This window comes from Erpetoichthys calabaricus, chromosome 11 (genome assembly GCF_900747795.2).
Source record: "Erpetoichthys calabaricus chromosome 11, fErpCal1.3, whole genome shotgun sequence".
Lineage (NCBI taxonomy): Eukaryota > Metazoa > Chordata > Cladistia > Polypteriformes > Polypteridae > Erpetoichthys > Erpetoichthys calabaricus.
This window is the reverse complement of record NC_041404.2, coordinates 122,982,115-122,995,727: the sequence shown is the minus strand read 5'-3', so window position 1 is coordinate 122,995,727 and position 13,613 is coordinate 122,982,115. Positions and strand designations below refer to the sequence as shown.

Below are 13,613 nucleotides of genomic sequence, written 5' to 3'. Positions count from 1 at the left end.
GTATATTGGCATCTTTTGCTGATTTTCTGACTAGGGAAGAGAATATTTTGCCCTCCTTCCTTCCCACTCACTACTGTGGCCAGCCAGGTAAGAGACCAGGACCTATCCAGACATCCATTTGTGCTGTCCATTACAATATAGTGCAACTTTTCTACAGCTACATTCACACAGCAGCTAAAGTGACTCTATCCTTGCATCTGATTTTTTGTTCTTCACTGCTCAAATTAATTTTGCAACTGATCCAAATCTGATGTGAGCATTGTAAAAGGATTGGGGACTCTCCATTTAATGTCTAGTCACAAATAAATGCCAAATTGAAAGAAAAATAAAGTAACAACATCCTCCATTGTTATTGCAGCTCCTCTGAGTTGAAGAGATGCAAAAAGTGTCCTTTAGTGATGGCGAACCATCCTCTTCGAGAGCAGGTCCAAAAATCAATATAGATTTCTAGTGAGCTGGTTGTTTAAGGATCATGGTGACTGGAAAAGGCGGGGCTTGCAGCTTCAGTACTGGTAGTGATGTCATCCATCTTACAGTGCCTTCTCCTCAATTCTAAGGGAGTCGAAAACCAAATTAGTGCCAGTGCTTCACCCTCTATTTCCCCAAACGTGAGGAAACATTCCTTAGACTTGTATGTATGACAGAATGTACAGATGTCTATCCTCAAATGTTCCCCGCATGAGCAAAATGAACAAAACAATTTTGTCAAAAATATGCAGACAGAGGCTGGTTGCCACACTCCTTCACATTCTTTGTCAATGTAAGATGTGTATGAATATTTCAGCTTGTGACTACAAGGAAAAAAACAGTAGATGAAAGTTCAGAGCAGTTAGTTTAAGTGCAGGTGGTGTTGCCGGATTCGTACGCAGAAATATCTGACCCAAGGGAGAGGGCACAGGACAGGTGAGAAATGATGTGAAAGGTTGTTACAAGAGCAGTGTAAATCCTTTCTGAAAAGGTTTGATTCGTGTCCTTTTTTGCCATTTATATTTCTCTGAAAACATCAGATCTGTGTCACATTTAAGGGAAAAAATGAGAATTAAGCCGCAGGTTTTTTTGGTTTCAAACATCAAGCACAAAGTTGTACACACCGCACTATAGCGGTGATTTAAGTGATTGGTGTTCATAAAAAAGGACTAACAATCAGAAAAAATAAGACAATATAAATTCCACAAATTAAGTAGGACAAACCAGGAAACATCAAACTGGATCATAACTACTGATCATTAAAAATTGAAACTATAAAAAAAATGTAAGCACAGCAAGCTCGGACAAATATTAATGAAATTTTGAGAAATCCTTGACAATTTCCTGCATTTATCACTTTTTTGGCAAAGAAGATAAGGAGTAAGAAGGTTCTTCAGTCGGGCTCACCACCATGGTTTGTTTACCCAATGTCCACTAATCTTCTCCGTTGATGACAGTGGCAGCATTTCACCAATAAACTTACATATTATCTTTGGTTAGATGTTATCTATGAAAATTGCTTGCTTTGATCACCATTTTGATATTTTCTTTTTCTTTTCATGATGTAACACTTTGTTATATACTAGCTAAGCATTATTGTGCTCATCCATCTATTGCCTGAAACATCACGCGACACACCAGTTTTTCACTGTTTCACACTCCAAGAGCTGTAGGGTGTCCCATATATCAGTGCATCCAACTCATGCCTGTCTGCCAACTTATCTTACTGTCACAGTGCGGTCTAAATTCTGCACCTGACTCCTTTTTGGGGGAGGGGCTCTGATTGCTATCTGTTGCCAGTGGCATCAGATTCATATCATGAGAGGAGTGAGAGAGTCTGGCTACGCATCGTGCCTTTGTCGTTTATTGTTTTTTTGACCATTGCGCTTGTTTTTCTTCATTCTTGTTTTTGGATACCTTTGCCTACCTAATACTTTGACCGCCTGTCTGTCTTTGGATCACTCTTTCAGATAACAACATAAATTAAAATGTATTTTTGAACTTTTCAAACTATTCTAGTCATCCCATCAGTTCCCATCAAACCTCCTCACCCTGATTTTCTCTTGTTTCTCACAATTTCCTTGCTTCATAAGTCACTGTCGGTGGATTACATTGAGAAGGATGTGCCTGCTTGCTATTCACCCAATTTCAAACTTTCACAGCTGACACTCTCCTGCTTACTGTCTCACCTGTTACCCTCGTGTCCAGCTTCTTTTCAAAATTCCTTTATGTCTTTTATGTTAATTGCCCTCTTGCCCACCTCACTCCTCCAGCCGTATCTCTACTGCCAGTTTCATTCTCTCATTCATCTTCTTCTTGCCAAGTCTTGCCTTTCATTCTTCTCTCAATTTACACCTTCTTCATTACAACTCTCCCTTACATTCAGCTCCCTAATTTCCAGCTCACCCTCTGGTCCTAAACTCCTTCACAATTGTCTTGTCTTCTTACTCAATTTCCTGTCATGCCCATTTCATTTTTTTCTTAAGTATACCTTGGCATTCTTCCTTCTCTACTGCAGGTTTTAGGCTGTGTGTGCCAGCTTCCTCCTCCTCTTGGCACCTCCGATGTGATTTGTCTGTCTTGCATCAGCTTCCCCATGGTCAGGTGAGTGCTTCTTTCTGTTCTCCTGTCTACCAGAAGATTTGCAATGTGTGAAAGTGAGAACTGTTCTTGTATTTTTGCACAGCGTGTCTCTTCTAGGGAAACCCCCTGACAGCACAATCATGAAAGTGCCGACAGGCAAAAATCTTAGATTCTTACCGAAAAAGGTGAGTCTTTTTATATTGAAAGTCTGATGGAATATCACTTGGATCTCTACTATCTTGTGCCCCTTCTCTCCATTCAGACGCAGCAGTTCTTCATTCTCTACTTTCTAGTCAAGTTTGGCCTAACCATGTGTACCTACCTGGCTTGCTTTGGATTTATGCTGCATGGATTCTGCAAGAAGACCCATCCAGAATCAGTAGCAGACTGCCATCCACATGCAGTTCTGAGGTGAAGGAGGATGGGTTAATGTTGTACTACAGGTCCATGAGAATCCTTCTGACATTGGCTTTCTTCTCACCAGGAGGATATTCTGCTTTTTCTTCAGGTCTCATAGCAACAGAACTGTAGCACCAGACTGGTTTGGTGAACATGCAGACGGCCTCACGTTGGCTCAGAAGATCATGGCCCTCTTTGTCTTGCTGAATGGACGTAAGCTTTTGTCCTCAAGTAGAAAACCTTAGCTGGTCCAGACACCTGTTTCATCATCTTCAGCTACTTATCAGTGTCCTAACTGATTTTAATTGCAGTGTGCACCTCAGCCAGCCATGTTCACCGCTCCAACCCACTTTGGAAGCAAAGTCCGCTGAACAATCGATGGTGGATTTCAGCTGTCTGTGCTGCGTAAGTTACCCTGTGTGACAGCTGCTCAAGGCTGCCAGAGCCATGGTGCTTCCTCAGCTGCCTATGTGGCAGATCCACCCACGAGAAGTACCATCAATGATTAATCCAGTGCTAAGTTTCAAATATCTTGTGAAAAGTAATTATCCCTCATGATGAAACTCGGGATGGGGATGGTTAACAAACAGGACCCGCTGATTTGATAAATCTTGGTGATGTTTTAGAATTTTTAATCTACTGTCAGCAGGGTCAGCTATAGCATTTTTGCTGCCTTTAGGTGAAGCTGTAAATGGTGCAACACATCCCTATTTGCTTTGAGTGGAATCATTACTGCCAGATCAGTATATAGAAATTGGAGACATGATAAAGGAGCCAAATGTGGAAGGTTTGGATGCAAACAGTGAATTTACAATTTCAGAATGTCGAGGGGGATGTTTGAATTTTTATGTCAATGTCTGTTTACAAGGCTCAAAAAACACAATGGAAGGGTGCCATTTCAGATAACATTTAGGAATTGGGTTATATTAGCAGGCTTTATTTAGTTATATATTTATTTCTCTAAAGTAAATATATATAAAAAATAAAGGAACACTTTTTAATCAGAGTATAGCATCAAGTCAATGAAACTTCAGGGATATCGATCTGGTCAGTTAAGTAGCAGAGGGGGTTGTTAATCAGTTTCAGCTGCTTTGGTGTTAATGAAATTAACAACAGGTCCACTAGAGGGGCAACAATGAGACGACCCCCAAAACAGCAATGGTTTAACAGGTGGAGGACACTGACATTTTTCCGTCCTCATCTGTTTTTTCACTAGTTTCGCATTTGGCTACGGTCAGTGTCACTACTGGTAGCATGAGGCGATACCTGGACCCTACTGAGGTTGCACAGGTAGTCCAACTTCTCCAGGATGGCATATCAATACGTACCATTGCCAGAAGGTTTACTGTGTCTCCCAGCACAGTCTCAAGGGCATGGAGGAGATTCCAGGAGACAGGCAGTTATTACTCTAGGAGAGCTGGACAGGGGTGTAGAAGGGCGTTAACCCATCAGTAGCTCCGGTATCTGCTCTTTTGGGAAAGGAGGAACAGGATGAGCACTGCCAGATCCCTACAAAATGACCTCCAGCAGGCCACTGGTGTAAATGTCTCTGACCAAACAATTAGAAACAGACTTCATGAGGGTGGCCTGAGGACCCGTCATCCTCTAGTGGGCCCTATGCTCACTGCCTGGCACCATGGAGCTCGATTGGCATTTGCCATAAAATACCAGTATTGGCAGGTCCATCACTGGCACCCTGTGCTTTTCACAGATGAGAGCAGGTTCACCCTGAACACATGTGACGGACGTGAAAGGGTCTGGAGAAGCAGTGGAGAACATTATGCTGCCTGTAACATCATTGAGCATGACCAGTTTCTTTTTTTTATTCTTTATTTTGCCTTATACAATTTCTTGTATTAGGAATTTGTTAGTTTTCGCATACCTTGGGGTCAGAGTGCAGGGTCAGCCATTGTACAGCACCCCTGGAGCAATTGAAGGTTAAGGGCCTTGCTCAAGTAGGATCTCTTTTGGCAGTGATAGGGATTCGAACCGGCAACCTTTGGGATACCAGCGCAGATCCTTAGCCTCAGAGCCACCACTCCACCCCTAAGCCAACTGGGGAGGCATATCCATGGAGGGACGCACAGACCTCTACAGGCTGGACAACAGCACGTTGACGGCCATTAGGTACTGGGATGAAATCCTTGGACCCATTGTCAGACCCTATGCCGGTGCAGTAGGTCCTGGGTTCCTCCTGGTGCACGACAATGCCTGGCCTCATGTGCTGAGAGTATGCAGACAGTTCCTGGAGGATGAAGGAATTGATACCACTGACTGGCCCCCATGCTCACCTGACCTAAATCCAATAGAACATCTCTGGGATATTATGTTTTGGTCCATCCGACGCCGCCAGGTTGCACCTCAGACTGTCCAGGAGCTCAGTGATGCCCTGGTCCAGATCTGGGAGGAGATCCCCCAGGACACCATCCATCATCTTATTTGGATCATGCCACCCCCGACGTTGTCAGGCATGCATACAAGCACATGGAGGCCATACAAACTACTGAGTACGATTTGGAGTTGCTACGATGAAATTTTGGCAAAATGGACTAGCCTGCCGCATCATTTTTTCACTTTGACTTTTGGGGTGTCTTTGAATTCAGCCCTCTGTAGGTTGATAATTTTCATTTCCATCAAACAATGTGGCATTCTTTCGTTCATAACACATTACCCAGTCCATATCAGTATAAATATCCAGCCTGATTTTTTTTCCTATTGAGATCTGATGTGTTTTCAAAGTGTTCCTTTAATTTTTTGAGCAGTTTATATATATACAGTATATATATACATATATATATACAGTGCATCCAGAAAGTATTCACAGCTCATCATTTTTTCCACATTTTGTTATGTTACAGCCTTATTCCAAAATGGATTAAATTCATTTTTTTCCTCAGAGTTCTGCACACAACACCCCATAATGACAACGTGAAAAAAGTTTACTTGAGGTTTTTGCAAATTTATTAAAAATAAAAAAACTGAGAAATCCCATGTACATAAGTATTCACAGCCTTTGCTCAATACTTTGTCGATGCACCTCTGGCAGCAATTACAGCCTCAAGTCTTTTTGAATACGATGCCACAAGCTTGGCACACCTATCCTTGGCCAGTTTCGCCCATTCCTCTTTGCAGCACCTCTCAAGCTCCATCAGGTTGGATGGGAAGCGTCGGTGCACAGCCATTTTAAGATCTCTCCAGAGATGTTCAATCGGATTCAAGTCTGGGCTCTGGCTGGGCCACTCAAGGACATTCACAGAGTTGTCCTGAAGCCACTCCTTTGATATCTTGGCTGTGTGCTTAGGGTCGTTGTCCTGCTGAAAGATGAACCGTCGCCCCAGTCTGAGGTCAAGAGCGCTCTGGAGCAGGTTTTCATCCAGGATGTCTCTGTACATTGCTGCAGTCATCTTTCCCTTTATCCTGACTAGTCTCCCAGTTCCTGCTGCTGAAAAACATCCCCACAGCATGATGCTGCCACCACCATGCTTCACTGTAGGGATGGTGCCAGGTTTCCTCCAAATGTGACGCCTGGCATTCACACCAAAGAGTTCAATCTTTGTCTCATCAAACCAGAGAATTTTCTTTCTCATGGTCTGAGAGTCCTTCAGGTGTCTTTTGGCAAACTCCAGACGGGCTGCCATGTGCCTTTTACTAAGGAGTGGCTTCTGTCTGGCCACTCTACCATACAGGCCTGATTGGTGGATTGCTGCAGAGATGGTTGTCCTTCTAGAAGGTTCTCCTCTCTCCACAGAGGACCTCTGCAGCTCTGACAGAGTGACCATCGGGTTCTTGGTCACCTCCCTGACTAAGGCCCTTCTCCCCCGATCGCTCAGTTTAGATGGCCAGCCAGCTCTAGGAAGAGTCCTGGTGGTTTTGAACTTCTTCCACTTATGGATGATGGAGGCCACTGTGCTCATTGGGACCTTCAAAACGGCAGAAATTTTTCTGTAACCTTCTCCAGATTTGTGCCTCGAGACAATCCTGTCTCGGAGGTCTACAGACAATTCCTTTGACTTCATGCTTGGTTTGTGCTCTGACATGAACTGTCAACTGTGGGACCTTATATAGACAGGTGTGTGCCTTTCCAAATCATGTCCAGTCAACTGAATTTACCACATGTGGACTCCAATTAAGCTGCAGAAACATTTCAAGGATGATCAGGGGAAACAGGATGCACCTGAGCTCAATTTCGAGCTTCACGGCAAAGGCTGTGAATACTTATGTATATGTGCTTTCTCAATTTTTTTTTTTTTTAATAAATTTGCAAAAACCTCAAGTAAACTTTTTTCACGTTGTCATTATGGGGTGTTGTGTGTAGAATTCTGAGGAAAAAAATGAATTTAATCCATTTTGGAATAAGGCTGTAACATAACAAAATGTGGAAAAAGTGATGCGCTGTGAATACTTTCCGGGTGCACTGTATATAAAGCACTTTTCCATTACATTATCAAATTACCAATTAAATTGTAAACGAAATCTGTAGCTCTCCATTTAAACTGACAACCGAACATGCAGCTCACAATGATGGTGACAATCTAGTTATAAACTTACCAACACTGTTCCATAAATATATGAGTTTCATTTAGGTTACTGAAATAAATTATCAAACTTAATATATTCAAAAAATTCAAAACTGAAGTGTAATGATTATCTTTAAACATTAACCTATTATTCCTATTTACTGTAACCTTACAAATGAATGCAAATAATGCAGTAAAATATTCAATCAATGCAAGTCAGCTCCCATAAAAACAAAACTAAAACTAAAACTGGCACCTGAAGAAAATAAACAAACGAGAACATTCTGAGTAGAGAGAGCCTCTGTCAAGTTGCATACATGAATACAATGCATCCTGGAATTTGGAACACCACTCGTAATAGACTCGTATAGGTTGTCAGACATTAAGACCAAACATTGCTAATATGCAAAAATAATATAAATAAATAAAATTGGGTTAATAAGAATTAGACTATTGTATTGAGTCTGAGTTTTCACAATGTCAGATTCTGTATTGTTTAAAAAAAAAACACTTAGAGTACCTAAATGGTCAAGCCATCCCTGACTGTCAGAAATATACAAACTATACCATTATACATGGCAGAACATACTCATAAACCTACTGCATACACAAAGACCAAGTTTAAACACAATCATGAGTAATGTTACTAAGATTTAGATGTAGACATGCTTAAACATTTGATTTCTTTGGAAACAATCTGTCTTGGCCTAGAGGTAGAGCCCAATAGGATTCAAAGGTTATCAGACCCTCCCAACTAGCTGCTGTGGAGGCAGCAATGGGCCTGGAGGAGGGAATCACAGGAAATGCAAACGGATGTACAGAGGGATTTGCCAGATTCAAATTGCTGAGGCTTCTTTGCGTGTGAACCATCCTCCTGTCTGAATCATGTTTTGAAAAATTCCAAAAATGCTAATTTGCTGAAATGTGCCAAACTTCACAGCACACAGCCAGACTCGGGCCAACTTAAAAGCCAGATCTTAACTTCCAAGGCAGAGATCACAAAAGTACACACACAAATGTCAACCTGGTCTGCTAACCCCTGTGTGATCAGCGTCACTCATCTGCTCACCTGCTTTTTGTACTTCCAGGCTGATTCTGCAGCTCTTTAAAATGTCAGCGGCCCACTCCCTGGAGAACAGGGATCCCAGCTTCGGACTCTCTGACATTCCAATAGCTACTTGGCTTCTGGGCTTCCTCTGGCTACTTCCTCTTGTGGCTATCAATGAGGCAATCAAGCTTCATGAGATCAGGTAAGAGGTTATCTCATTAGTTTACACAGATAAAGACAATGACATCAATGCCAGCAAAATGAGCGCATCAACAAAGATTGCCAAGTGGATGGTCCTGGTACAGTTAGAAGAAATGGAAAAGAAGTGAGTGTATTTCACACATCCATAGACACTCGCAATATTATCCACTAGTAAGTCAGACAGAAATCTGTGAAAAACAGAACATCTTGAAATGAATATTCAGAGAGTAATCATATCTGTCTCTACTGGTGAACACCCTCCTGAATCACTTTAAACAGCAAACCACACTGTAATCCAACAAGGTGTGAAATGTACATAATAGTAGGATAATAAATCAAGAGAGCAGAAACACACAAGAGGTGCTGTGTGCACTGAGGGTAATATGGTGACAAACCAAGCTGCACTGCTACCGCACAATGTTTGCCTGTCTTCTTTATGTACTTTAGATATTCTCCTCAGGTTCTTGTGGGTTTCTTTATACAGTATACACCATACAGATCAGGGCTGGATATTGGCAAAGCTTTACAAATTCAGTTTGGTTTGAATTCATCAGGATTTGATTTTTAGTTAATTTCAATTCAAATTGAGAAAACTATTGATTTGAACACTGCATTCTACAGGGCCCTCCATAATGTTTGGGACAAAGACACATTTGTTCTTGATTTACACCTCTGCTCCACAGTTTAAAATTACAAATCAAACAATTCAGACATCATTAAAGTGCGTACATTTCAGTCACACCATGTAGAAAGGACACTTTTTAGATAGGGTCCCCCTATTTCAGGGCACCATAATCCTTGGGGCATTTGAAGTCACAGGTCTTTGTGATTCTTTGGGTGTGTTTCATGGCTTCATAAGATGCCACAGCATGCTTCTACTCTTTGCTGTCTGTAGTTGCTGTAGTTCAACATGAGGACAAGAATTGTGCCAATGAAAATCAAAGAAGCAATTGTATGGCTGAAAAACAAGTATAAAACCATTAGAGACATTGACAAAACCTTACGATTACCTAAATCAACTGTCTGAAATCTCATTAAAAAGTAAAATTGAGCTGGTGAGCTCCAAAACCGGAAAGGGACTGGTAGGCCAAGGAAGACCACCACTGCTGATGACACTGGTCAACAAGCATTTCGCTACTGGGAGTCTTTCACCTGTACTTTAACAGGTTTCACTTGCTGACTCCAAATCTGAAAACCGTTTTCGTCCAGCACGTCCCGTTTTTTAGTTATGATGTTCCAGGTCTTGGACAACTAGGGTGACTGGAAGGCAGATAACTATTTTGATAAATACCGGTAATTCAATTAGGGATGCCATTGAGATAAAAGAATTCACCACATATTACTAACAGCTGTGAGTTCTTTACCTTGTCATTATTCATTTTATTTAATAATTATTAATTTTAATTAGCAGAAAAAATATTTGCTACTGATTACCAGGTCTTGTTTGACTCTAAAGCATAATGACACAACTCAGACATGACGCTGCAGTAGGTAGACGGTTTTACTGTTAAACATAACATTGCATTTCAGGAAGTTTTGTTTGTTAGGTTCACCATTACTTTGAAAATTTTGTCAAGGCAATGGACAGAAACGGCGATGCTTTTCAGCATTAAAGAAATAAGTTTGGTCTCAAGAAAAGTGAAGCCAAAATTAAGGAAGGTGATTTTGTTGTTCCTGAAATATGTGAACTGATGCTTGATGATGAGTTCAAAAGGAAACTGAAGCCAACTGAATCAGCAGCATGGGAAGCATCCGTACAGGTTGTCCAGAATTTTCTTGGCAGTCACAGAGCAGAGCTTGTGGAGAACCTGCTGAAAGCATATCAGCTTATGGGAGCCAGAATGTCACTGAAGATGTCATATTTTTATATTCTCATCTCGACTTTTTTCCACCAAATCTTTTTTTTTTATTTTTATTAATTTTATTGTAATCATTCATACAAATCGATCAATTTTTACAAAAATTGATTTTCCACCAAATCTAAGCAATGAGCATGGGGAAAGATTTCCTCAAGATATAAAGGTGATGGGAAACTGATATCGGGGAAAATTCACTCCGAGCATGATGGGTGACTACTGTTGGTTCTTGCAAAGAGAGACAGATGTGCAGTCCAAGCGCAAAAGCGAGTGCCTCCAACATTTTTGGGTACGCTGTCCTCACTTTTATATTGAGGTAAATTGGCATAAATATACTTTAACGCGTCTCTGGTATCGTCTTCTGGTTTATTTTCAGAATAAACACATCAAAACAATTTTGGTGGGACATAATCCCAACTCCAGATATCGTGTTGATATATTATACTGATATTCAAAAGTGTCAAAACGTCAATGAGGTGTATTTCAAAAACCTGACGTGCTAGCTTCATTCTGATTTCATATATGAAATCAGTGTAAAAAACTTAATGAAGAGCTTCTCTGAAGTTCACAGTAGCAAACAAAAAATATTTTTTGTAGATCAGTGTGACAGAAGAATCCTCACTATGGTAAAGAAAAAGCCTCAAACACCTGTTAGATGGATCAGAAACAGTCCTCAGGAGGCTGATGTGGATGTGTCAGAGATTACTATCTGCAGAAGGCCTCATAAACAGAAACACAGAGGCCACACTGAAAGATGAAAACCACAAAAACAGGATGGCCAGATTTCACTTTGCAAAAAAATACTTAAAAGAGCCTGCAGAATTCTGGGAAAGGTCTTATGAATGTACTATAAAGATAAACCTGTATCAGAGTGATGGCAAAAGAAAATGTGGAGTCGTAAAGGAACTGGCCAAGATCCAAAGCAGACCACCTCACCTGTTACACATGGTGCTGGGGGTGTTATGGCTTGGGCATGTATGGCTGCCACAGACACTGGCACTCTAATCTTCAATGATGATGGAACTGCTGACGGCAGTAACACAATGAATTCTTAGGTGTACAGAAACATCTGCTCAAGTTCCAGTAAATGCCTCAAAACTCAATGGACGGCGCTTCATCCTTCAACAACATAACGATCCCAAACACACAGATAAGGCAACACCAGAGTTTTTCAAAGCAAAAAATGGGAGATTCTTGAATGGCCAAGCCATTCACCCAATTTAAATCCAATTTAGCAGGCCTGAAGAGAAAACCTAAGGGGTCAAGTCCCTGAAACAAGCAGGAGCTGAAGATGGCTGCATTAGAGGCTTGGCAGAGCATCGCCAGAGAAGATCCTCAGCAACTTGGTGATGTTTGTGAATCACAGAATTCAAGCAGGCATTGTGTGCAAGATAGATAGATAGATAGATAGATAGATAGATAGATAGATAGATAGATAGATAGATAGATAGATAGATAGATAGATAGATAGATAGATAGATAGATAGATAGATAGATAGATAGATAGATAGATAGATAGATAGATAGATAGATAGATAGATACTTTATTAATCCCAAGGGGAAATTCACAAATCCCAAGGGGAAATTCACATGATGAAAAGGCGGCCACTCTCAGCGGCACCTGAGTCATCAGATATGATGACATACAAGGGATATGTGACACAGTACTAAATACGACTACTTTAATATATCCGCCAAAGTCCCAAAAACTATGGTGTCCTGAGATTGGGGGGGACGACCATGGAGAAAAGTGTTATGTGACCAACATGTATGCAAACACCCTTAAATTAAATTATGCAATGTGAACTTTATTCATGTCTCAATTGTTTAACTTGTAATTTTAAATTGTGGAGTTGAGAGGTAAATCAAGGAAAAATGTGTCTTTGTCTCAGACATTATGGAGGGCACTGTATGTTGCCAAACAGCACTCAAAGACAGTGGAGAACCTACATTTGAGGCCCTGTTATGTAGCCACTTATGGGGGTCAGGGTAACCACTGTTATGATCTTCAATGTGATTGTTTCATGCCAGATCACCAAACCTTTTTTAAAAACACTACAGGTAGAGGTAATAAAAACGTCTTCTCATACACTAAACACCCAAATATTTAAGCAATGTGGACTAAAGTTGCTTCAGGGTTCCCCGGCATTTGGGGACTGTGTAATCTTTATTAGTTTCCTAGTAGATCCATCCCTGCTCAAAGAATATTCCAATATCACTTTTTTGAACAAATGCAAACCAAAAACACTTCTTGTATTACAGGTCTATGAAATAAAAATTAATTGAAGTGTACATATAATAAACTGAACATTGCACTGTAAACAATTGCCAGGTTATATTTCAAAATGAAATACTGTATTGAAAAATGTATTGTATTTTCACAGCAGGCTAAGCCATATTCTGTCATAAGATTGCAAATTACTGTAAAATTGTATTATGACTGATCCACGTTGCATTGTGGGATATTTTCAGTTTGTGCATTTTCATACCGTTTCAGCGACCCAGATGGAAGCCTCTTTTTTTTTGTACAAATTTTTATTCACACAGAGAACCACAGGCACAGAGAATAAGTGATCAGATAGTGGGGTGGACAGGAGATGGACTGTCAAAAGATGGAACTTCAAAACTGAAGGGAAATAGGTGAATGCACTGTAAAAAGAAATTCAATAAAAATACGTTACATTAACTGTATATTTTCATAGTCAAAAAACTGTAATAGATACTTAAAACATTTAAATAGATAAATGCAGGTAACCTTACGTTTAAGCAGTATTTTACTTGTTAGTATTGTTTCAATGTGCAAGACTATTTTAATGAATAATACTTCCATTTCTATAAAAGTCACAAAGGCACAGAAAACTAAATTTACATAAAGTTGGTATATTTGCATAATGAACACCCCCTTTGCAGCAACACTATAAATTACACCTGATGACTCCCGCACCTTAGCAGCATGAGAAACAAAAACTTAAAAATGGCTAACAAACGCATTTTATTATTATTTTTTTGTGGTTATGGAAACAGGTTTTATAGTGGGGTGAT

At 40.4% G+C, this 13,613-nt stretch overlaps 2 protein-coding genes across 4 annotated transcripts in view; one reads left to right on the top strand and one right to left on the bottom strand.

Annotated features, from left to right (window-relative positions):
- The window catches only part of grapa (GRB2 related adaptor protein a), a 38,143-nt gene extending 29,289 nt beyond the window's left edge, over positions 1-8,854 (bottom strand). Inside the window, exon 1 of one of the 3 annotated variants that reach the window (XM_028813792.2) lies at positions 8,536-8,854. The gene's annotated coding sequence lies outside the window, so the exon portion shown is untranslated. The remainder of the gene's footprint in view (positions 1-8,535) is intronic. The other 2 variants (XM_051934279.1, XM_028813790.2) reach the window with 2 other exon arrangements.
- The window catches only part of LOC114661374 (transmembrane protein 94-like), a 46,957-nt gene that overhangs the window by 17,320 nt on the left and 16,024 nt on the right, over positions 1-13,613 (top strand). The window contains exons 23-28 of the mRNA XM_051934277.1: positions 2,486-2,571; positions 2,654-2,735; positions 2,813-2,961; positions 3,059-3,162; positions 3,261-3,354; positions 8,555-8,716. Coding sequence (XP_051790237.1) covers positions 2,486-2,571; positions 2,654-2,735; positions 2,813-2,961; positions 3,059-3,162; positions 3,261-3,354; positions 8,555-8,716 — 677 coding nt within the window. The remainder of the gene's footprint in view (positions 1-2,485; positions 2,572-2,653; positions 2,736-2,812; positions 2,962-3,058; positions 3,163-3,260; positions 3,355-8,554; positions 8,717-13,613) is intronic.